The sequence below is a fragment of the Trichoderma evansii genome (assembly GCF_050947405.1).
Source record: "Trichoderma evansii strain SZMC 28006 chromosome Unknown GGI43scaffold_19, whole genome shotgun sequence".
Classification (NCBI taxonomy): Eukaryota; Fungi; Ascomycota; class Sordariomycetes; order Hypocreales; family Hypocreaceae; genus Trichoderma; species Trichoderma evansii.
Genome location: NW_028145187.1, coordinates 691,367 through 715,923, shown reverse-complemented (window position 1 = coordinate 715,923; position 24,557 = coordinate 691,367). Strand labels below are relative to the sequence as shown.

Here is a 24,557-nt window from a genome sequence, read left to right as displayed (position 1 = left end):
TAATTTAAATAATATTATTAAAATAAAATTTAATATATATAATTATTTATTATTAATAAAATTTTTATATTTTAATATATTTAATAAAATTAAAAATTTTTTTTTTTTTATTTTAATTTTTTTTTTAATAAAATTTTTAAAATTATTTATATAAATTATATTATTAATTAAGTTTTTTTATTAAAATAAATTTATTTATAATTTTAAATAAATTAAATATTTTTTAAATATTTAAATTTAATTATAAAATAATATTTTTATTTATAAATAAAAAATTATATTTATAAAAATATAATTATATTTTTTAATTTAAATATTTTTTTAATTTTAAAAAAAAAGCTTTTTAATTTAAAATTTTAAATATTTTAAAAAAAATTTAATTTATATAATAAATTTTTTTTAATTAATTAATTAAAAATTAAAATAAAATTAAAAATAAATATTATAAAATAAAAAATTTTTTATAATTAAAAAAAAAAAATTTTTATAAAAGTTTTATTAATATTTTTAATTAAATTAAAAAAATATATTTTTTTATATAAATTTAATTTTTAAAATAAATTATAATAATTATAATTTTAAATTATATTTACTTATTATTTTTATTTTATTTTATATATTATTATTAAATTACTAATTATAATTTAATTTAAAAAATTAAATAAAAAAAATTAAAAAATTAAATAAAAAAAATTAAAAAATTAAATAAAAAAAATTAAAAAATTAAATAAAAAAAAAATAATAATTTAATATAATTAATATAAAAAAAATTAATAATATAAAATTTTAAGCTATTATAAAATTATTTTAATATTATTTTTAATTAATATTAATAAAAGCAGCCTATTAAAGTTATATATATAAAAATTAAAATATTAATTAATAAAAAAATAATATATAAAAAAAATAATTTTATTTTATTTATTATTTTATAATTTAAGCTTATAACCTGTTAAAAATAAAAATAATAATAAAAAATATTATTAAAAAACTTAGTTATCTAGTAATAAAGTCAGGGACAGGACCTTTTATATATATATAACTATATGATCTACACAGACAGATTAAACTAGCGTTTCCCTTGTTCGACAACTTCAATGTCTCCGAAAAGGACCAGCGGGGCTTTGGGGCGACTGTGAAGACTATGCGGCCTTTGTTAAGAGGCTGGCCGAGCTTGAGCGGAGCCGACGAGCACTTGGGGATTATGGCGAAGGAGAAAACCTGAGGATCAACGCTTACTTTGCTGAGACCGATATTATGATCGGAAATAATGGCCAAAGATACATGGAAGATTGCTGGAAAGGCAGCGGGGAGGACAATTTTTAGGACGTACTAAACTTCACGACCGCGACCATCCACGAGACAGATCACGACAGTGTTTTGCAATCCGTCAACGTTTTGAAACAGATATTCCTCAGTGCTGGTGGTACAACAACAGACGGCCTTTGAACTGAAATTATAAAGGCCGAAAGCATACTTGGCATTTACCTCCCGAGGGCTGAGCGAAATTTTGCCTACGCACCACAAGTCATGTCTATAATCCGATAACCTGATACGTAGTGCACTGGGATAAGTTGAGTCAAATACATGTACTTTGTGCCAAGATCTCGGCTTTGTGGATTAATCACTTGATAACTGTAGAAGAAGCTTTGATCTCGATGGGCTCCCAGCATTTATGCTTGCTATAGTAGCTTTAATGTAACTACGTATTTTAGCGAGATAGCGCATCAAATGCTTATTGTGTGGAGAAAGCCAATATGAGTATGCGTGCGGATAAGAGGCTCGTACCATTACTGCAGACTCGCGGCTGAGAAAGATTGCAACATGACAACATACAATGTCGGGATTCCACGCAATACCCTGGAAGCTCATGGCGTAACTGGTAGAGAGTCTTCTTTGATGCCGGCAATAAAAAGGTGAATAAAGGCCAAAGAGAAAATAATAAAGCGACGCTTTTGATTGACTGTTTCCTCCAAACTTCTCAAAATCAAATTGTCAAGTTATGACATACGAAGAACACACAGAGAACCGTGATTTTTCTAAATGTATGGGAAATACAACGTCTCAAGTTATGTCAACACCCCCGTAGCTCCAGGTAGGGGACATTGTGCATAGTTCTGTATGTATGTATGTATGTATAGATGGGCACATATAGCTAGGACTGGCCAATCGGCGGCATTCCTTCGAGCATATTAGTAGGGCTCCATAAACTAGGAGTCGGGATCACGTAATAGAGCAGTGGGAGTGAAGGGTTCGCTAGGGCAATCCCGCGCCTAGCGATATCCACTTGGTAGAAGATTAGTGAGTGGGAATAGAATATGAAGGGATGCATCGGACGAATATGAAGCCGCTAGGTTTGTTTCTTGGATCTGACGGACTGGGCTCACACAGGTCCGATGCTACTAACCCTAAGCAACTACGGCCAGCCGGGACACCCAACTCTGAAACGATGGAATTTTTATTAATTTGCTCTGTAAGTGCCACCATCTCATTCCTTCCGGCCGGTAGGTGGCAACTATCACAGCCGAATGCAGATCGCATCAAATCACAGCTGCATAAAGAACTTATACAGCCACAGTCATGCTACTTCTGATACCTTCTACTCTGGGCCATTTTTATCGTGCAGTCGCATTTGGTACTTTGCGCAGTAGAATCGTTGCTTCTGTCGGCCAAGGCAAGCAGACAAGCCAGTGTAACAACCCTTGAATCAAATTTCAGAATTTATTACAATGACCGCGGCTGTTGGAGTTGCTCAGTCTCTCTCACGAATCCTGAGGATAATACTCCTGCCAGCAGCTGTGTTCTCATTGGCATGTGGGGGATACACTATGTGGGACAAGTCTGCTGAATTAGTCTTATGGTTTCTCAATAGTCCTGGACGCAATAGTCGGATTATCGCTTTATTTATGCTGATAATCAACTGAAAGAGTGTACCTTTCATATGGACTGTAAGTGTCTTTCTTCGCCCAGCCAAACTCCTTGTTATAACTTTCCGCGCCTTGTTATTGACTCGAAGGTTTACTGCAACATAGTTTCGCGTCCTTGGTGCCCTTACCTGTCACTTGGTCCTACGTGAGCATCATTCGCATAGTCCCGACAAGCTGTTTCACTACAGCATTTGCCAGTCGCACGCCACCCTGTTCGATATCGACTACAACCTCCATAAGTCTAACTCGACGTGCTTTGCCGATCTCGATGTCGCCCGCATACATCTGGCAGTGCATCTACTTGCGCGAGGATTGAAGGCTCTTTCGGAAAATGCGAAAACGAAGTTAGTTTTGGACCCCAGAGACCTGATGCGGGCTGCCAAAGGTGGTGTTTCTGTCAGTCTGGGCGCCGTCCATAGCAGCTTCAAGCGGGAGATTAAACCATGCCAGTCATACGAGATGTGGACACGGGTACTGAGCTGGGACCGCAAGTGGTTCTACATGCTCTCCTACTTTGTAGAGAAAGGGGCTGTAAAGCCGCGAATGTGGGATGCTAGCTCGTTTGGGCCCACGCGCAAGATTAAGAGCAAACCTGAGGACTGGGAGAAGAAAGTTTTTGCGACTGCCGTGAGTAAATACGTTTTCAAGATTGGTCGCCTGAGCGTCCACCCTGCCATCGTAATTGGCGCGAGTGGACTACTTCCCGAGCGTCCGGGAGGTTGGGTCGACAGTAGTATGGCTACGCCCACAGAGCATATGGCGAGCAGTACCGACGCCGAGGACAAAAATGAAATTCAGGGAACAGAATGGGATTGGCAGCGCATCGAGACCGGTTGAGAGGGTTAGTGCACGCTAAGCATTTTGCCACGCTGGACGAGCTTGCCAACCATTGATGGAGGTGAAGATGGAGCTTTAGGTAGATGGAGTTTAGGTTAAACTCTCCCTTCCCCCAACTACAATCCAAGCATCGCCATCGTCTATACTGGGTCATGATAACAATCCTGACGAATATGTGCTACGGTACCAACGACTGTTATTCCTACGGCAATGTCTAAGATTGTTTCTGGTCAGCTCAATTTCTTCTTGCCTTGGTCTTCTGCCAGATAATCCTTCCATTTCTGATATCAGGATGAGCCCGCGCGTTCCCTCACAACGTTGAGCTGTTTGGTTTGGGAATTGGCTACTATATCCCAACTAACCTAATCAGGTGCTGTACGTGGCCGGATTTACTAGCATCTATTCCATGGCCAGTTTGGGCGCGATGAACATTGTATCATGCACTCAAGCTAATAGATTATTAACGAGCGACTAAGGATGATGTAGTGATTGTACAAGTAACTCAGTCGGATTGGGTTCAGATTGTGACATCAATATCTGAACAAGCGAATTCTGTACAGGGCTAATAATCTCTTGGTCGAAGCAAGATTTCATAGGTTACAGTTCACAGGACCAAGCAGTTAAATATCTGTATACTGTTAGTATAAAACTCGAAAATCCCAAGTAAATATATAATAAATAAGTATATAAGCTGAATCATGTATTTCTTCATTGTTTTTTTTTTTTTTAATTGCAATGACTGTGTAGTTTGTTTTATCAGTTTTTGCTATTCTCTATTTACCGAAGCCACATAGCTTTTTGCTGGGTGTAATTTATAGTTGGAGCCTGCGGAAAATATAGGTTCAATTTGCTTAGCCCTATATTTTAGGTTATGATAACGCGATATGCCCTGTACGCCTAGGTATGTGAGAGCCCCTATTTACAACAGAGCCAATGTTTATAAGCCGCAAAGGATAAGAGCCATAACGCTTGATTTGACAACGCCTTTTATTACATATTAATACCAGATGATATATGCAAATGGAATTGTTATAAAAGGACGTTTGGCAAATAATTGCTGGTTTTTGGCCCCGCCAAGTTGTGATTCCCCCGGACCTCTGGGAGAACTAAGAAATCCGGACCCACAATTTAGAGAAATGCAGGATCGAGTCCTGGGATTACTTCCCATTACCGCACCCAAAAAACTGCTACTGACGTACACAGGTACATACATGTACCTGGTCTTTCTAACATGTACCTATAATCTTGAGTGGCCATAATACGTTAATTTCTTTATAAAAAAAAATGCTTCAAGGTTGCTACTTAGCGCTGCCATAGTCAGATTCTTCAGCATAATGGAGGATCGTGCTCTAAACAAAGTCGGGGCGTAGCTCGAGTAACTAAAATCTGATCCCAGCAAAGGCACCCAGTATTAGATCTCATCCTAGCAGAAACTTCCAGTAAAGCTTAAGCCTAGCAACAACACCCAATACGGCTTTGAGTACTTCGTGTAGATGTGCTGCGGAGGATTGGCTGCTCCGCTCCCAACGGCGGCTTAGCATGCAACTTTCGGCCCTCTCGCTGCCGACCAGCCGTTTGCACGCAACTCTCTGAGTACATGTAGTTATGGCATTGTAACTTCTTCTTCCCTGTGATCCTACCTACAGATTCTCGGTCTCTCGCAACGACGACGACTTGCCATGAAGCTCAACCGTCCTGTGAGCGTCCAAGATGACTTCGGTCCCATTGTCCGCGGCTGCGGGTCTGACTTCGACTTCACACTGCTCTTCGAGGAGAGCATCCTTTTCATCGGGCCTATACTCCTCGCAAGTGTCCTGGCAATCTTGGAACTCGCTCGCCGGTACAACCACCAAACTCTTTTCAGAGGCGGCATTCTACTGTCGCTGAAGCTTGTAAGTTCTCGGCGTGATAGCCTCGCATACATTGCCTTTTGCCCTCTCCCCGCATTGATTTGATCCAAATCTGACGAAATATGTCCATTATGGACTGCAGTTTGTTTGGATTGGCCTTATTGCATCACAAATCGCATTTCTCGCTATCATTTCGACCCATGGGCCTCGAACGAGAGCGTCAACCGCTGTTGGAAGCATCGGCATTGCCTGCACACTGATTCTGACATGCTGCTCATACTTCCAACATGGCCATGGCGCGCGCTCATCGTCAGTTCTTGTACTTTATCTTCTTTGGACGCTTCCGATGGATGCTCTACGCGCCCGTACTCTCTGGGACACTGTAGACGGTCGTGGTGCAGCCATCTCAATCATTACTTACGCATCCTTCAAGCTCTGCGCATTTGTTCTGGAAATCCTATGGAAATGCGCTTTCGCGTTACAGAGTGGCTTATGCGATGCTACTGAGGAGAAGCATGGTATCATCGGACGAGCGCTTATGCTACGCGTAATTCCATTCTTCGCCCAGGGCTATCGTATCCCACTGCAAGCTCAGGACCTTTATAAGATTGCCCCAAGACTAATGAACGGTTGGTTTATCATCTTACCAGTATTCTGATTTGATCCACGCGAGCTCTAGTCTAACACTTGGCGCAGGGAACAAAAAAAAAAAAGCCACTATGACCGGGCTCGTGATAGACATTTTCACGTCTAATTTTTCCTAAGTATTGCTGGATCCTATTTTGCCTCGCCTCAGCCACCTCGCGCTTCAATTCACCCAATCCTTTCTGGTTGAGCGAGCCATAGACCTCATATCTGATACGAGGGGTCGAAATTTCTATTTGAACGGGGGTGGGTTTCTACACTCTGTATATCCTTAGATTGCCTAAGCTAACAGATGAGTAGGTGGATTAATTGCGGCATATGCATTCGTCTACATCGGCATTGCGGTAACAATTTCTATCTCCCAAGACATATATCTCGGGTACTAACAATCCACGCCTACAGATTATGGCTTCAACTTACGAGCAAAAGGCTGCTCGCGCAGCAACTCTCGTCCGTGCTGACCTTTCCTCACGCATCTTTCAGCAGTCTTTAAAATTAGACCGCACTGTGATTTCGAAAGATTCGAATACAACAATGATCACTGCGGATGTGGAGCGAGTGCAAGCCGGCGTCCGAAAAATGCATGACCTTTGGGGCAATCTCGTCACTGTTGGCCTTGGCTTATGGCTGGTTGAATGTCGTCTTGGACCTTCATCCCTGCTCACTTTGGCGCTGATCTTTGGGGAGGACAGAATCCACTACAGCGCCAGTCATCATTTTCTAACTGAAGATGCTAATCTATGGGCTCTATAGTTTGCCTCATCCTTACTGCATGGTGGTCCGCTCGCGCCAGTAAATACCAGGAGACATGGTTCAAAGCAATGGAGATGCGACTTCATAAAACTATTCAGGTCTTGAAAGGTATCAAAGTCATCAAGCAGATGGGTGGTTCTCAGGCTATTTTCGACCTCCTTGAAGCCGAGAGGGCTTTGGAGATTGGACTATCTAAACATTTTCGCCTGGAAATGATTGCCATCATCACGTTGTGTAAGTCTTGATTGATTGTCAATAAACCCTTATATTAGACGCTCATATTCGCTGTAGCCTTCTCTTCAATCACTACACTTCCTGCAATTGGTCTGGTCCTACCTGTTGCCCTCTCAAAAGCACAGGGTAGCCAGCTTCTGAATGCCCGCAATGCATTCGCGGCCCTGACACTGTTCCAACTTGTCAGCTCAGGCATACAAGATGGCGCTGCTCATGGAATGCAGCTTATGGTAGCTATCGGTTCCTTGAAGCGAGTTCAGGCGTCCCTCAATCAGCGCAAGTGGAAAGATGGGAGACGACATGCAGGAGATGAAAGTACTGACACCATCGTCGTGGGATCGGGATCAAACGATAGTAGCACTGCTGATTATGCACCAGAGAAAGAACCGCGCGAAAAGCCTATCAGAACAGAGTTCGCGATGACGTTGGACAAGGTCACTACCAAATGGAGCGAAGAAGGTGACTTGATCGTCAAAGAAATTAGCTTCAATATTCCACGAGACGGACTTACCGTTATCTACGGGCCAACAGGAAGTGGTAAGTCAACATTGCTGAAGCTCATGACTGGCGACAATCTCCCTGTATCAGGAAAAGTCTCTACCGCAGATCGGCATATTGCATTCTGTGATCAACCACCGTGGATTGCGAATCTCAGCGTCAGGGACAACATTGTCGGTGCTCGTCCTTTTGACGAGAAATTGTACAACACTGTAATCGACACATGTGCTCTGGACTGGGATGTAAGAGAACTTGCTGAAGGCGATCAGCATATGTGCGAGCTAAACGGCGGATCTATTAGTGGTGGACAGAGAGTTCGTATTGTGCGCGCAACAATCAACTGATTAGAAGTGACGATTCTATTTGCTGACTTCTTCACGCAGGCTTTGGCCCGAATATTGTATTCGAAAGCAAATATTGTAATCCTTAATAATTGTTTCGTAGGATTAGATAGGCGTACAGAAAAGCACGTGCTTAATAAGCTCTTCGCTCCGGATGGCATCCTAAGATCCCGGGCCACAATCTTGGCTGCGAGTTCACGTAAGCTAATTCAACTTGTATAGTCTGGTTATGTGCAGAAACTAAAATCTTAGCAGCGACATACCTTTCCCTGGCAAATCACGTTATCACTATCGATGCCAGCTGCAATATCGTACGAGAAGGACAGTACATTGATGTCGGGGAGTATACAGATGTCGACCAAATTGAGCAAACGGAGTTACAGTAACAGAACGCTGCACTGGCATCGCATCAAGAGGATGATTCTGAGCTCTTGAGAGTCGCAAAGGACGTTAGCGACACTAACAATAGCAGCGACCTGGCTGTGTACCAATGGTATTTCCAACTGCTGGCAAGCGAAATTTTGTCCTGTTCCTACTTTTGTGCTCGCTTTTCGTGGTCGGATCGACTTATCCCCGTATGATGCTTCCTCCATTTCCCCCTTTCTCAGCCCTAGATAACTACATGACCGGTAGATCAAATACTATTGATCTACGCACGTTTTAGGAAATTGTATGCTGACTATACTCGTGTGCAGAGGTCTTTCTCCGAAGCTGGACAGAAAAGACCCTCCAAGGCCAGAAGTCAACTGTTAGTAGTTTTTACGGAGTCTTATTCGGTGTAGGTTCGATGGCCTGGCTCGGTTTCTACGGCGCTTGCTTCTGGTTATTTTTGCAGATGGCGGTCCGAGTGGCACGTTCGTTCCATACAATGCTTCTTGAAACAATGCTCAAGTTTGTCCAACCCTGTATTTGCCTCTGCTCGTGCAGTTACTAAAATGTTGACAGTGCTTCAATCGATTTCTTCGCCGCAAATGACAGCGGGCGCACTCTCAACAGGTACGTGCTAGATTGCAGTTGAAGAAGGGACAAGTAACATGACATGAACAAAGTAATGTAGTGGCTGACACTGGCATGGGCAATAACAGATTTAGTCAAGATTTACAGATGATCGACATGGAATTGCCACTAAGTTTCATTGGCACGGCCATCTCTCTTCTCACCGTAATTGCTCAGTGTGTGGTTATTATTGTAGAATCACCCTGGACTGGATTCGCCGTGCTCGGTCTCGCTATTGTTCTACTCTTCGTTTTCCGCTTCTACCTGAGGTCAGCGCGAAGACTCCGATATCTAGACATTGAAATGAAAGCGCCCGTTTTATCACTCTTGATAGAATCCATCGATGGACTTGCTACCGTCCGCGCATTTGGCTGGATTGAGTGGTATGTGCGCAGAGGACTCAAAGTTTTGGGCCAAGCTCAAGTACCTTTCCACCACCTTCAGACCGCTCAGCTCACCTTGAACTTATGGCTTGATCTCCTCGTCTCGATATTGGCTATAGTGGTCACTTCCATTGCCGTGGGCACTCACAGCTCGAGTGGCGGCAGTCTAGGTCTCGCCTTGCTTAATATTGTGGGACTCGGGCAGTCAGTCAGAATCGTCGTCCACTTTTACACCACTCTCGAAATCACACTCGGTGCCGTGGCCCGCATTCGAGACTTTGTCTTGCAGACTGAGTCGGAGAACGCTGGGCGGGAAGAGCCGCCTCCTGAATGGCCACGAAATGGGTCTATCGCGATTCAGAACGTCACCATCTCGCATTCGTAAGTGTTATCTACTGTAAATCTAGCTGCTAAGCCACAATAATTGACTAATACACGTGCTAGGAGCTCACTACCTCCTATCATAGAGGGATTCGAACTGAATATCGCGCCCGGCTCCAAGGTCGCAATCTGTGGTCGCACTGGAAGGTATGTTCAATTCAAACCCGCTCTCGCCAACCATCCTAACCAAGACACTTACTAAATTTATCTTTTCATCTAAAAAGCGGCAAGACTACGTTGGTCAACTCTCTTCTCCAACTGGTCCACGTCTCGGCTGGAACCATCCTAATTGATGGCGTTGATATTGCGACGATCCGCCCTAAAGATATCCGAACTCGCCTTGTCGCTCTTCCCCAAGAAACCCTGGAACTTTCTGTAAGCATCCAGCAATATGCAAAGGTTCATGGTATTTCCAACGACGAGGACATCATCCGCGGGTTGACTGAAGGCGGTCTTTGGTCCGTCATCGAACGGATCGGTGGCTTAGATATGCTCCTCACCGACGATAGCCTCTCGCATGGTCAATGGCAGTTACTTGGAATGACGCTGGCGTGTCTCCAACGAGGCAAGATTGTTTTAATGGACGAGCCGACGAGCCAGCAAGTAGTTTACTAACAATGTTTTTTCCCTTCAAAAATCAGCATGCTAACCATATGTTCACTCAGTGTCGATGTTAATATCCAATCACAATTCCACCGCGCCATCTTCGATACCTTTTCAGAAAGTACTGTCGTTTGCATAACGCATCAGGTTGACACAATCCTCGACTTTGACGTCGCAATTGTGTTGGATCGCGGCAAAATCGTCGAGCACGGAAGTCCACGGGCGCTTCTAAACGAGGAGTGTTCTAGGCTGAAGCAGCTGTACTCCTTGCAGAAGGCAGAGGCTGTCATGGTTGAGAAATTATCTGATGGTAATGCACAAGATGAATAGTTGGCAACTTCTCATTTGTATAGAAGTCTGCCATGGTCAGCGCCATGATTCAGTACTCTTACATAGCAGCTAACCAAACACGCGAAGAACAACCCATCAACAATTCAGGGCTACGACACCTTCTTGGACATAATATTATGCGGTACAATATCTTTTACACCCCCCGAAAGGCCCGGGCATCAACTAGAACCAGGTATTCTACCAGATTCACAGCTTCATGTGCGTGCCGACTTAGATGCCTATCGCAGCGATAATAATTATTAGGTTGAGGGCATCTACTGGCAGGCAACCCAGACTACATCATTGCAAAATTCATCTACTATAAATAATTACTTGCATTTTCAAGGGGTTGTTACTAATACATTGTCATGCTTTTGTCGACCATCATTTCATATACTTAGTAGTCAATTATCAATGTCAGTATATTTTACCGTTCATTGTCCCTTTTTCCTACTTTACTGCTCAGTGAGTGGCCATTGGTCTTGCATTTGGCGTTTAGTTGTATTCAATTCCAAAGATAGAAATAACCTGTAATCAAAGTTAACAGAAAGAGAAAAAAACACAACCCTTATAGATTCTACTAGTATATAAATGTTTATATATCCTGCAGACCGTCCTGCTATTGATAACTAATGTATAAGTTGTCGCCGCTTGTTTCGTCACAATCTTATTCAAGTAGTTTGTAGCGAAGCAAGCCACTTAGATGCAGTAGCTTCCTTGTAAGAGGCTCAAAGTCGCGTAGGATAAACGGGGGCGTCAACATATTTTAGTCGACTGCGTAGGCCTGTGCTTTGTACGCTGACTCGACTAGGGCGGACATAACTTGGCAGCTAGTCAGCCTAAGGCATACTACATAGCTCAATCGCGATGCTATTGAGCGAATTTACCTTGGATTGTCGGCTAAACTTGTTGAGGCTGCTCCTGAAGTCGGAGGGACATGGTATTGGAACCGATATCCCGGCGCAATGAGCGATTCGCATAGCGAGGTCTACCGCTATAGCTGAGATAAGGAGGATCTGTTGACCTACCCTTGGACGAAACGCTATCTTCCCCAGGTTGAAATACATGCCTATTTAAAGCATATAGTCCGACGACATGATTTACCCAAAGACATCCAGCTAAACACCCATATGGAGTCTGCGTAATACATTGAAGGTGGCTGGGAAATACGCTTATCCACTGGTGAAAGCTTTCGATCGAGATACCTCGTCACTGCGCTAGGTGCTCTATCAAAGGCTTATTTCCCTCAGATTCCTGGTCTCAACAGCTTTACAGGTGAAAAATATCATACGACGTAAGATTCCTCTTTCTTTTTCTTCCCGAGGGATTCGTCGGAAAGTGTCAATTGCTGATAGTTTTGTTTCATCTTAGCGCTTGGCCGGATAAACATGATTTTTCTAATAAACGTGTCGGTGTCATTGGAAATGGTTCCACAGGTGTACAGCTCATAATCTCACTTGCAGGCCAATCTAAACAGCTAGTTTCATTTCAACGACATCCGCAACACGTGGTTCCCAATGGTGACGGCAAAGTCACAGAGGAGGATCGAAAGCAAATCAATGATAACTACGACCAAATATGGCAGAATTTGAGGAACAATCTCTCGGGCCACGCTATTATAGAGTCATCAGTCCCGGCTATGAGCGTTACTGCCGAGGAGCGTGAGCGCGTTTTTGAACAAGTGTGGCAATCAGGCAACGGAATAACGTTCTTATTCGGTACATTCGGAGATATCGCTATCAATGAGGAAGCGAATAAGGAGGCTTCGGATTTCATCCGCAAGAAGATTTCCCAGATTGTGAAAGACCCTGTCAAGGCACGCAAGTTAACTCAGCCTGGTGGATTTAATCGTCGACCGGTCACAGCCAACGGATATTATGAGACTTTTAATCGGGACAATGTTGATGTCGTTGATGTGTTAGGTACTCCAATGGAGATTACACCAGCCGGCATTAAACTTTCAGACGGTACTGAGTATGACTTGGATGTCATTGTCTTTGCTACTGGTTTTGAGGTTGTTGACGGCATGTATCACGATATCTCAATTACTGGACGGGAAGGACTGTCAGTGCATGACCATTGGGCAGATGGCACTAAATCATTTCTAGCTACTAACATGGCCGGTTTTCCGAACATGTTATTGATTAACGGACCTCAAGGACCTTTGACTAATGTTCCGCCTCTCATGGAAACTCAGGTGGAGTTCGTTGCAGGACTCATTGCCACTGCAGAAGCAGAGAAGAAGAAGAGATCAGGTGAGCACGAAACTACTCAGCAGCCAATCATCGAAGTTACTCAAGAAGCTGAGAATGCATGGTTGGAACAGACCAACGCAATTGGCGAGTCGACTGTATTTGCAAAGGGAGGATCATGGCTCACTGGAGATAACGTTGAGGGCAAGAAACACAATTTCCTCTATTATTTGGGAGGAGTAGTCGATTTTAACAAAGTTGTGCAAGCTGAGATAGACGGAAAGTATCCCAGCTTTAAGCCATTCTTCTGATATATTAGTTATATTACTGAACAGCTAATATGCCGCGAGCAAATACACTTTGACATTTAGTCGTAGCTTGTCATCAAATAACGCGTTTTTTACATCTCTTAGGGATAAATTCCGTTTAATACCATGGAGAACATGTTACATTATTGGTAATATGTAAAAAAGCCGAATACCTAGTTCAGGAATACTCAATGGTGCAATCTCTATGAAGACCACTGCCGTTGGTATCTGCATTACAAAAGTCGTAAAACTGCTCTGGACGAACGGAGCCACAGGCATCTGGGAGTCAATTCTTCGTGTGTAGATCGTTGAGTATATCTTGCTCACTCTTTTGAAACGCCTGTCGCTCACTTCTTCTTACTGGCTAATGTTAAATATCGCTATGATAGCTTCATAGCAATACGACCCGACCGTGTATTGCCCATGTTGCATCGCTACGCAGAAACACGCTCGAATACGCTCGCAAAAGAGATATTAAAAAATAAAAAAAAAAATAAAAAAGGCAGATGCGTATTCCGTTGCGATGCGCGTTACTGCCACGGCGCTCTTCGTTAAAGATCACTGTCATGGTGTTCCTGGTCATTGGTGATGATCTACATGTATGGGAATGGACGAACTTCACAGCGGCGGCGCCTCAGTGGTCATTTTCCTCTACTGTGGAGGCAAATTAATTCTAACGAGCTACTAGTCAGACAACGTACGAGAAAACCTCATTTATCAATACCTAGTCAAATTATAGCTATAATTATATTAAATATTATTTATATTATTTATATTATAATTAATTACTGTATAACATATATTATTTTTATTATTTATTAAACTGGCTGAGAAATCGCTGTGCTAGTAAATTTTAATATATACTGATACCTGGGTCTACCCGGGATTCGTCGGAATTAGTTGCGAGGCCACTGGGTAGGTAGACTACATGTAAGCAATCTCACATCAGTAACTGCGGGGGCAAACGCTCTAATGTCTAGCAAATTCCACTGCGGAGTCAAGGCCTCTTACAAAACAAGCGGCATAGCAAGCTCATAGACACGATGAATAGATTTCTAGCATAATTAATTAGGTTAGTGAATACAGCGAGCCGTTACAGCATTTTTTAAAATGGATCAAAAAAATACGTTATCAGTACAAATGTCGTAGCAGTCAATTTTGTTCCTGGCTCTTTGCATGCATGCATTAACACGTGCATTGGCCTTCCAGATTGACAATACTGCACTAGCCTCTATTTTAAACTGCTGTAAGTGGCAGAGAAGGTTCCAAAGTAAGAGGTAATAAAAACGAAAAATAAAAAAATAAAAAAATAAAAATCTTCGTCTCCAGCTGGGCTCTATCTATGTGTTACTACAATCTCCACACTCTCTTGTATTTTTTTCCCTTCTACTTCTTTATGTGATAACATAATAGGTCCGTATTTTATTCGTTTCTAGTTCTTCATTCTTCAATTCTTTTTGTTCCTTCAAGTTGCTTTGGCGTCATTGCTGGTGCTGTATTGCGTTTGCAAGGTTATAAGATGGATTTAAATGTGGTGCCCTCTTTTGCCTTTCGGACATTCCTTATGGAGGAAGTGTCAAGCCATTCTTGCATTCGGCATACCGAATCCACCACTTTACTGTAAAGTGGCTGCTCAATTGTTTTTGTAGGATGGATTTTCTAAATCTCGGATCTTTTTTCTTCAATCCTTCCCGTATCATGTGTCAGAATCATGCGATGATCATCCAAATTCAAGACTAGGACTAGAGCGGTATTCCCCGAACTGGCTATTAGCTCCCTCTTTGCTTTGGCATTCTCGTGTCCTATGAGGTTCCATTACAATACACGTTATCAAGAAAGAATCCAAGAGTATCTTTATCCAGTGCGGCTGCGGTGAAACATCTATTCCTTAATTTTCGGGGTAAAGTTTAACCCGACCTAGATTTATTAATGGCTCCTGCTAAATTGTCTTTCACTTCAAAGCTTGGTTAATATGTTCTAGAATGTCGGGGTAGAGTTTAGCCCGACCTTGATCGACGGCCCTTCCCATAGTGGCCTCCACTCGGGAAATTTACTCCGTATAAGATTCTAGAACCTCGGAGCTAGATTTGACCGGACTTGGATTAACGCACCGTTTATCATACCATGCTCATGTATAAGCAGTAATAAAAGCCGCATCCGTGAACGTGGCTGCACATATTTAAACGTAATAAGAATAACAATACGGAGTAGATTCAGCCCTTAAGTAAACCAGGAAAGTGAAGGAAAGGGAATTGAAAAGAACAAACTTATAAATTATATTTACATAATGGACAGAAAATTAATCAAATAGCTTGGTTATTGAACATATGTAACTACAACGAGAGCGTTTACTGTATGGGGATAAATTTAATACTACATGACACATACAATGGGCAGATACTTTTATGTAAGAATAAAAATTAGTGCCTTTTAGTGTTCTCTAAATTGCGGTTGCCTGCAGTATCTGTGCAGAGGACATAAGCTTCCGCTTCAACGGAGGTTGCATCAGCGGTCGTTACTTATTAGCCTGCAGCTGTTCTCTACTAGCATCATGCTTTTGAATCCTATAACTGCAAGTATGGGCTGATTAAAGCCAAGGAAGTCTTCTTCAACCCATGTCATTTAAAGCTTAGTAATAACAGAGACCCCACCACCCCCTCCTCCCGCGCTGCCAAGAGGGTGAGAACTATTGCGCCGCATCTGATATGCAAGTCAACAACAGCAAGCGAACTATAGGTTCCTTCTAAACGAGCTTTACCGGATATTCTCATTCATGTAACCATCTCAAATATTATTTTATAATGCAATAAATAGATTGACTCGATCTCAAGAACGAATAGCAGCAGTTGGAATAATATTCTCGCAATCCCAAAGATGCTATAAATAGAACAAAAGCTGTAACCGAAAGTTGCTTGTCGTCTTGTAGAGTTCTAGCCTAAGTATCCCTGACCTTTTGAATCAGGCGTCTTACTCCAAGCCCACCTTTTATCGAATGTTAACTGAAAAACCGGCCACAAATATGCAATTCTTTATGAATCGGGACAGCTGTAACTTCTTGATCTGTGCCGAGTATATAAGGAAAAAATACGAAAGTTCCACTTAAAAGGCGCAAAGTTGCTATTAGCGGCTGAACTGTTGTGACCGAAGGAGCGCCGCTACTTTGGGTGTCATGGTGCTACAGTAAACTCTCTTACCAATCATCCAGCTACCAACTTGAACAGCAGATTTTATGTAAACTCTAGTACTAATGCAAATTAATCCTAGCAATAAAATAATCATGTTGTATTCATGGATTCTTGTTATGTACTTGCTCCGAGTATAGTAAGCCGAAAGGGCTGAGAATGTTCCGAGGAAAAGATATATTAATAGCCCCTCCCAGGCATGTTTCCTCTGCTCATTCTTCACGCAAATCACAAAGAGTAATCACTCTACATCTTGAATTGTGAAGATCTCTTTCTCTATTCTATATTCTTTCCAAATCTTGTGTTCTACCCTTAGCTCCAAGCTTCAAAATCAGCTTTATAACAGCCATAATGACAGTCGTCCCGAATATCGCTAGCGAGAGGAGCGTCGTTACTCTCAAAGCAAAACGTCACAAGATAGACACTTTAGACTATTCGAGTGGTATTCAATATGAATACCCTGAGATATCTCTCTCTACTGATAGCACCCCTCTGGCCAAACCCACAAAAGACTCCAAACACGTACTCATTCTAGGAGCCGGTGTGAGTGGGCTGATGATTGCCTGGATGCTCTTAGATGAAGGATACCGTGTCACCATTATTGCTGATGATTGGGCCTGGACCAAAGATTTCGAAAAGTCTCGGATGGCATCGCAAGTTGCGGGGGCTCTATGGGAATTCCCTCCTGGTGGATGCGGGCTGACTGAGATTGAATCGCCGGGCAAAGGCTGGGCCGCTATTGAGCATTACCGAGAATGGGCTCTGCAGAGCTATGAATTTTACGAAAAGTATGAGCAGGTGTTCAACACCTATGAAAGGAATGGTGGATCATTTGGGCTAAAATTCACCAACCTCCACCAGTTCTTTTTGGACGACCTGTCTCAATTGAAGAAGGATCATCCCAATTATGAAGAGGCTTTGAAGCTACACGAGATAGAGAAAAGCCCACTCCGAAAGGATGTGAAAAAGTACAACAGGACGACGGAAGCAAAGAAGGTGGAGTGGAATAAACAATTCGACAAAGTCATCGAGCCAAGCTTGAATGGGCAAGAGCTCAAGAGCGCCTACAGCCACAGAGTGCCCATTGTAAATACAGACAAAGCAATGGCCTATCTTATGGCGGTCGTTACAGCCAAAGGAGCGATCATGGAAACGCGAAAAATCGAAAGCGACATCAGACATGAACTTGGCTTACAACTATTGAAAGACCATGGGGCGGACGCCATTGTGAATGCCACTGGCCTCGGTGCCAAGACAGTTGCGGCTGATGACGATGTTTATCCCGTCCGCGGAGCTGTTCGACGTGTTGAAAACACCCACAAAGGTTCATTTAGACATCTAAATGATGCATATTTGGTTCCTGCGCAAAAAGATAGCAACCAGCACCCCACCAAAACAGTTTTCATTGTCCCTCGCAATGATGACGTTCTATATGTCGGATCAATCGTCCAGCCCAATATTAGCACGAAAAACCTTACTCCAGACTCACCAGAGGTTCAAATGATGTGGAATAGAGCAGGATCCTTTGTTAAGAATCTGCTACATGCTGGATTTGTTCCCCAATATGAGTTTGCCCAGGGCCTTCGGCCTTTTACAAAAAGGAATGTCAAAGTCCGGGCTGATGAAGTGGCACCTTTTCCGCTAGTTCATAATTACGGACATGGCGGCTCCGGTTGGACTTTAGGTATTGGTACTGCTCGATGTGCAGTGCTTATTTTGAAGAAGCGCTTAGAAGGAATACCGGCAACTGTCATTAATGAGAATATATATGGATAGATTGTAACTTATCTGCGAAGCAATACATAACAAGATGTATTATCTAGTATTAGATATAGAACAATGAGGATTTTTTACTAGGAACGAATTGAGTCTGATCTATGCCACAGTGACAACATATTTTCGGACGACTCAACCTATCAGTTGCAATACTATAAGTTATAGCCTCGGCTAGCTTGCCTAACAGACCAACATAATGAAGATTAAGCTTAGATATTGTATAAGTGATGTATACAACTGCAGCGCTGCCGTCAAATCAAACAAATCAAATCTGGTACCCAGATTTGATTGTTTAATTCAAAAAGCATAATGAATTTGATTGTTTGATAAATTTGTCAAATATTTAATATATTTAATAGGAATTTTTTTGCTTTTTTTCCTACTTTTCCCCCCTGTTTTCTCCCTGTTTCTGCCCTGTTTTATTTCACTGATTATCTAATCTTATCTTATCTTATCGATATAATAAGGCATCTTATCCCATGTTATCTTATCTACGCTTATTTTTATTCAGAGTACCCTATATTTGATATAGATTAAATCTATCAAATAATCAGGCTGCTGAATTTGATTATTCGATAAGAAAAATGGACTTGATTTGATTGATTTGATTGATAGATTTGATAAATTATTTGATTTGACGGCAGCGCTGTACAACTGTTTATATCGCTTTTCTAGTGATTTATATGGAGCTGCGTGGAGACACATTCCCATACACGTACAAATTGTTTATGAATTTGATAGGGCTGACCTCATTACATATCACAACATGATCACATCTTAGCCATTATACGTTGAAATCAATCACAATATTTTAAGGGATTGCTTATCCGGTATCCAAGCAGGCTTATTTGGTATCTAAAAGAGTGGAATTTCCGCTGCTTAAAGTTAACACACACGTGATTATAAAATTTACAAAAGTAACTTAAAAGTAAATATACTAAGCTAATTTTTTTTACTTCTTATATATATTTATACTACTAATCTGATATAGCTATTAGCTTTAACTTACCTATTAAGTATACGCTATAATTTAATTAATAAGCGCTGTATTTTATAAGTAAATGCTATAATTTAATTAATAGGCGCTGGATTTTTAAAGAAGGTGGAAGTAAAGCCCTATAATTTAGTAGATAAGTGCTGTAATTTAGCGCCTAAGTTAATATATTATTATAGCTGAAGTTATAGTACTTTCTTATACAAGCCCCGTTATTTTTGGATACCAAATAAGCCTGCTTGGATACCGGATAAGCAATCCCTATTTTAAGCCTTTAGTGGCTCTAGTAGCAGCTGGATTTCAGGGTGAGAGGCTTCATGTCAAACAAGCAAAGTCCATTGGCTAGTATTGCTAATGTGGATAGGAACAGTTACGATCATAGAAATCTTTTGTAATATCTATCTTCAGACAGACGCGTTGCAAGAAAGTTGACCATTTGTTCTCTGTGGTCCAATCTATTGTACGAAGAGAATTCTAACGTCGCTCTCAATTTGGTCACCTCCATCCACCGGTCAACTATCACTCTTCATAATGTATCCTTTTTGAAGGTAGAGCTTATAGGCACTGAGAATAGTATGCATTTCCCACCTTGCAAGTTCCCGATGAGCAGCATGTAGGGCCATTCCAGCCAATGCCACCGCACTGGCCGTACAGGGCAGAGCAGCTGCCAGAAGGACCGGTGGGACCTGTAGGGGGTGCCGATGAGGTTGGGGTTCCAGTGTTTCCATTTCCACCGTTAGAAACTTGCTGTGACGCGGATCCGCTGCCGCTCCAGCTCTCGACGGCGATAACTTGGTAGTTCAATGTGCCAAGATTCAAACCAAGCTTGGCCCACGCATCGAAGTGATTTTGGATAGTGACAGTGCCGCTAGTCCGTGGTGAGCTTCGGATCGATATGTACTGGTTGAAGGTGGCTGTGCCTATAATGGAAGGCTCATTGACGCGCTGGTTCTCCCAGATAGCATAAGTGCCGCCGTCGCTAGAGACCGTGCCCTTTTGCGAGCCACCCGTGCTGATTCCAATGTTGGTCTCCATGACGTAGTACTCGACAAGGGGGTTCGTACTCCACCCGTAGACGGAAAGGCTGCCAAGACCGCTAGAGACATTGAAGGTACCTGAATAGTTAATAGGACTACAATATTTATACCATTTGATTAGCTCATAATTCGGCGTGAGATGAGAGCAAATGGGGGCAATAGAATAGAACGAGCGATAGTCACATACAGATTGCTACCAGGTTGCCAGCCTACACCCACAACAAAATCTTCCTGCGTGTTCCAATTGAGATTGAAACCAGTGGTTGACGGCGAGAAATTTACTGTCCCACCAGTGGTATAATCCTGGTTGTAGTTGATAGCAGCGCGGCGAGAGAGCAGATTATCAGGCCCAAGGAAGAAGTTATGCGGCCCTCGCTCCTCAACTTTCCTCTCGGCAACGTCCGCAGGAGCTGCGAGTGAGGCCGTGATGGCCGAGAGACCAGCAACAAAACGAGAGAAGGCAACCATTATCTTTTGTTATAAGCCCAGGCGTTTATAAGATAGAGCGTTGGAGAATTAGAAGCACAAACGGCCTCATCAACTTCGTGGGAAGCTTATATACTTATTATGGATCAGTAGAATACGCGTGTATTGTAGGTAAAATATTATATATTCCCCCTTTCTTCTGCCCAAATCGTACAACATTCGCTGCTTACTGACTCATGCATGGGTAGCAGTAATTCTGCCATTTCATCAGCCTGAAATCATTTCATCTCCGTTAATCCGAGAAGACAGTACAATCCGGGACTATAACACCTTTGGTTAGGCAGGGAAATACTGGATATAGAGAACAAGACGATTTTTTTTTTTTTTTTCTCTTTGTTTACGTTTATAGCCAAATTTGTAGAGAATGTGATATACCAAACACCTCGAAAGGCATAGTACAGGTAACTATCCATGATATCCTGATAGGGCTAATATCTGGGCCAAAGCGTGTCGCCGGTATTAAACATCTGTCTTGGACTCTTGGTCTTAGGGTGCAAATTACTTGCCGCTTGGGGCAATTCTAACAGATCTACCTTGGCGCGGGGTAAATTCATTTCTACGTCTCGTTTTTGCCGTGCCGATTAAAATGTAACCTAAATAACGGCTAACCTCTGTTTACAACACGCCATATAAACTCCTGTCGGTTAGATGGGGCGAGAATTATATATCGCCAGGAATAAATAGAATAGCCTTACTGTTGGATAAAAATCATGCCCCTCTCTCACTGAATATCGTTAGTATCCTTGTAGATTTTGATAATCCTAACGTCTCTTCCAACACGCCCCTTGGTGAGTGGGCATTTGCAGCTTTGTGGGAACACTGGGTGGCCACCTCCTACTTTTAAATGATATCACCATACAATCTACGAGACAATATATTTGGCACAGCACCTTTTAAACCCTTTGGTGCCACGTAATATTAGGTATTTTCTAAATAGTAAGCATATAAATTGGATCGCATAAAATTTACAGATAGTGCCACAATTTCTTGATATTCCGAGAGTAGTATTATAATTTGTGGATAAAAAATAATGCCCCGCTTTTGCCCAAGTCGTTATTATTACCTATACATGTTTTCAGGTTCTACTACCACAATAAAGATCTAATCTATATATCAGCGCGTACTATGTAGTCGTGCACCTACCCCAGATATTTCAATAAATTGAGATTTCGGAATATTTGCAGTCGTAACAGATCGCCCTGTAGCTCTTCTTGATATTGATGTGTGGGGAGCCAAGTCCTTGGTATTTTAAACTAGGTAACACTACTCCTGCTTGCTGGGGCATGTGCCGCCCTGATTCGCTGTGTGGATTTACTTTACGCAGTGTAATTATTTCTACTACTTCTTTTCTTCATATAATTTATTCCTTTGCCCACTTTCGCTTTTTATGAGGAGTGGTATAGCCACACCCTTAAAATAACACGCCTCGTGCATAGTAGGACATTTTGGGCTGAGGTAGCGGCTAAGTTGATCATATTTAACCAGTTTACCCGCTGTGGAAATACTGGCATAGATGGCTATTTTCACAACATGTGTTTTCATATTCTCTTCTCGGCTTGCCCTCTATTAGCTTACAGTTTAATCTCGAGGATTCTACATCCTGATTTCTTTGAGTCTACACGCAACCCCTGCAGTTAGACGCGCGACCGCGTATACAAGAGACTGAGTCAGAGTCTGACATCAACTTACTTTTTCACAACAGAGAATTAATTCTTTACCAACACCGTATTGGTGGTGTCTTGTTAAGTGGGAGCAATAGCGTATCGGTCCTTTTATTCTCACATTGCTAGATCCTCTCCTTTTGAGCGATAGGCTAGTACAGATATTATGCCTTTCTTGTATAACTTGGTATTCCCGCATTACCGGTAAAGAAGAAATCAGATTGAGTAGTATGGGGTACACCAAAGAATATGATGATTCAAGTCCTATCAACTTTAGGCTAATTTTTAGATATGCAAGATTTGTCGTGGCTAAGCAACCAAAGGTTTATGCCACATATGTTGCTCAATTTTTCTTAATAATGGAAGATGTTAGTATTTAACAGGTCGCAGCCGGGGGTTGGTTCCTGTCTAGAGATCAAGAAAGAGAGGTTGTTTAATAAGCGAAGATCTTCACGAAAGTTGGAAATCATCAAGAGCTTATCAGATTGCTTAAAGCTAATAATAGCGTGATGCATGTTAGACATAAATAAAAATGTAGGTCGTCTTGCTATTACTAATTTCTGCAAAGTTCATCCAGAAAGTGATATAATAGTGACAGGTACCGATCCCAAGGGTTATTGAAATGGTAGAAGTTCTAGAATATTGATAAAGGGTACATAATATATTTTAGTCACAAAATAAAGACCTTTATAGGGCTACCCTGATCTTGAGAACGTAAAGAAAATCTTTTTCCTACAGCTACTCTTTGTATGTCCTTATATAGCAAAGTTGCTTTGGGAGTGCCCAAGGTGGCAACATTCTCGGCTAAATTCACAAATTGAACAGCGCAATACGGTATCACTATTGAAAACATTGTAACAGTATACAATTGCTGAATTGAATCAATCCATAAAAATTATTACAGAATATGAGCAATCTCTTCAGCTATATCAGTAGATATAAGTTACACTCTCTCTGAAGCTGTGCTATACATCGTGCTAGCTCAGCGTAAGATAATTCACAAGCCCCATGGTAACCCTGCTTCGAAAGTACGAGTTGCATCCCCTTCATAGCCGACATTTTCCATCCATTGTTTTAAGCTTCTGATTCTGCCGGGATATATCTCGTCTAGCAAAGCGTAATCTCTCTTGCATAGTCCAAGCTCAGTATTCTTTCCTGAATTCTGGTATATTCTCCACCACGCAGAAAAGTTTTGTTCAAAGGTTAGCAGAGATGAGTCATTTGGAGATGTCGAACTCCCCATCCTATGTTGCGTAGCAGCGTCTGGCAATCCAGTTTCTTGAAACCATTCTTCAATCGTAACGTTAGTCCCTTTAGCAGGCTTTCCGGTCACAACAGTGAATGCTTCTGCGATTTGCTTTGGGGACACATCTTCGACCGCAATTTCCAAGTTAAGGCCAGCAGACTTTTCTGGGTGTTCGAATACCCACCGTACGTAATACCCTAAGTCGTCCAAACATACGTACGGGATTACTCCGTCACCAATTGGTATACGAAAGTCATACACACCTGATTCCTACTTCTTGGGGTGCTAGAAGTACCAGAGCTGCTCAATGTAGGGCCCAGTACACACAACAGACCATTTCATAGGGCTCTGTGGTATGGATGACATCCAGCGTTTGACATGACCCTTACCATAGTAATGACCGCATCGAATAGCGTCATCGTACTTTGTCTCCAGAGCATAATCGTCGAGCGACGACCATACATAGTGCTTAACGCGACTTTGCACAGCAATCTCGAATATTCGAATGCCCCAGTATAATTCATTTTTTATTCCCAGAGAAAAACTGTTGAGGTTGACAAAAGCGTAGTGCACCCCTGCAAAGGCAGAGTGTAGAGCAGTCTCATCGGCAGGCCCGCCGGTCATGAATTGAACATTGGGGACAATGTCCCGAAGTTTCTTTGAATGCTCTGAATTTTCATCACGGGTAAGCGCACGCACATGGCATCCATGCTGGCTCAGTTCTGTAGATGTCAGCGAAAGTAGAAACCCCCTTCCTTTCATGAAGCAATCTACCTTGTACAACAGGTACACCCTGTGCACCGGTTCCCCCGATTACTAAAACTGTTTTGGCACTCATGTTATTCTTATTCATAGATGTAAGACACGATGCAGATGATCGTTCGATACCGGCGAGCC

The 24,557-nt window shown here is 42.0% G+C and overlaps 6 protein-coding genes across 6 annotated transcripts; 4 read left to right on the top strand and 2 right to left on the bottom strand.

Annotated features, from left to right (window-relative positions):
• Positions 1 to 2,729: 2,729 nt before the first annotated feature.
• On the top strand, positions 2,730 to 3,764 carry GGI43DRAFT_386480 (thioesterase family protein; the record flags this gene model as incomplete). Its single annotated transcript, XM_083203798.1, has 3 exons — positions 2,730 to 2,852; positions 2,928 to 2,948; positions 3,033 to 3,764. The coding sequence occupies 3 exons, from the start codon at positions 2,730 to 2,732 to the stop codon at positions 3,762 to 3,764; spliced, it is 876 nt and encodes a 291-aa protein (XP_083057974.1).
• Positions 3,765 to 5,443: 1,679 nt separating this feature from the next.
• On the top strand, positions 5,444 to 10,778 carry GGI43DRAFT_424736 (P-loop containing nucleoside triphosphate hydrolase protein; the record flags this gene model as incomplete). Its single annotated transcript, XM_083208417.1, has 17 exons — positions 5,444 to 5,656; positions 5,757 to 6,243; positions 6,380 to 6,481; positions 6,560 to 6,603; positions 6,662 to 6,968; positions 7,013 to 7,246; positions 7,367 to 8,067; positions 8,128 to 8,284; positions 8,341 to 8,438; positions 8,475 to 8,567; positions 8,600 to 8,660; positions 8,781 to 8,976; positions 9,031 to 9,081; positions 9,171 to 9,845; positions 9,909 to 9,992; positions 10,070 to 10,444; positions 10,511 to 10,778. 17 exons carry the CDS (start codon positions 5,444 to 5,446, stop codon positions 10,776 to 10,778), a joined length of 4,146 nt encoding a protein of 1,381 aa, XP_083057973.1.
• Positions 10,779 to 11,645: 867 nt separating this feature from the next.
• Positions 11,646 to 13,370, top strand: GGI43DRAFT_429357 (flavin-containing monooxygenase; the record flags this gene model as incomplete). Its single annotated transcript, XM_083209104.1, has 4 exons — positions 11,646 to 11,718; positions 11,784 to 11,919; positions 11,968 to 12,072; positions 12,150 to 13,370. The coding sequence occupies 4 exons, from the start codon at positions 11,646 to 11,648 to the stop codon at positions 13,279 to 13,281; spliced, it is 1,446 nt and encodes a 481-aa protein (XP_083057972.1). The 3' UTR covers positions 13,282 to 13,370.
• A 3,206-nt stretch (positions 13,371 to 16,576) lies between these two features.
• Positions 16,577 to 18,320, top strand: GGI43DRAFT_412488 (FAD-dependent oxidoreductase). Its single transcript, XM_083206850.1, has one exon. It carries the CDS (start codon positions 16,812 to 16,814, stop codon positions 18,234 to 18,236), a length of 1,425 nt encoding a protein of 474 aa, XP_083057971.1. The 5' UTR covers positions 16,577 to 16,811; the 3' UTR covers positions 18,237 to 18,320.
• A 1,019-nt stretch (positions 18,321 to 19,339) lies between these two features.
• Positions 19,340 to 20,968, bottom strand: GGI43DRAFT_412487 (glycoside hydrolase family 11 protein). Its single transcript, XM_083206849.1, has 3 exons — positions 20,942 to 20,968; positions 20,455 to 20,860; positions 19,340 to 20,362 (listed from the first exon to the last, which is right to left on the bottom strand). Exons 2-3 carry the CDS (start codon positions 20,733 to 20,735, stop codon positions 19,786 to 19,788), a joined length of 858 nt encoding a protein of 285 aa, XP_083057970.1. The 5' UTR covers positions 20,736 to 20,860; positions 20,942 to 20,968; the 3' UTR covers positions 19,340 to 19,785.
• A 2,443-nt stretch (positions 20,969 to 23,411) lies between these two features.
• On the bottom strand, positions 23,412 to 24,498 carry GGI43DRAFT_429355 (uncharacterized protein; the record flags this gene model as incomplete). Its single annotated transcript, XM_083209103.1, has 3 exons — positions 23,412 to 23,857; positions 24,050 to 24,382; positions 24,435 to 24,498. The coding sequence occupies 3 exons, from the start codon at positions 24,496 to 24,498 to the stop codon at positions 23,412 to 23,414; spliced, it is 843 nt and encodes a 280-aa protein (XP_083057969.1).
• Between the last annotated feature and the right edge of the window lie 59 nt (positions 24,499 to 24,557).

Excerpts from the sequence above, each read along its gene's own strand:
- GGI43DRAFT_412488 (XM_083206850.1), top strand. The coding sequence starts at position 16,812 with ATGACAGTCGTCCCGAATATCGCTAGCGAGAGGAGCGTCGTTACTCTC.
- GGI43DRAFT_412487 (XM_083206849.1), bottom strand. The coding sequence starts at position 20,735 with ATGGTTGCCTTCTCTCGTTTTGTTGCTGGTCTCTCGGCCATCACGGCC. Across the intron at positions 20,363-20,454 it reads TGGCAACCTGGTAGCAATCT|TCCTATTAACTATTCAGGTA; the intron begins GTATGTGACTAT and ends TAAATATTGTAG.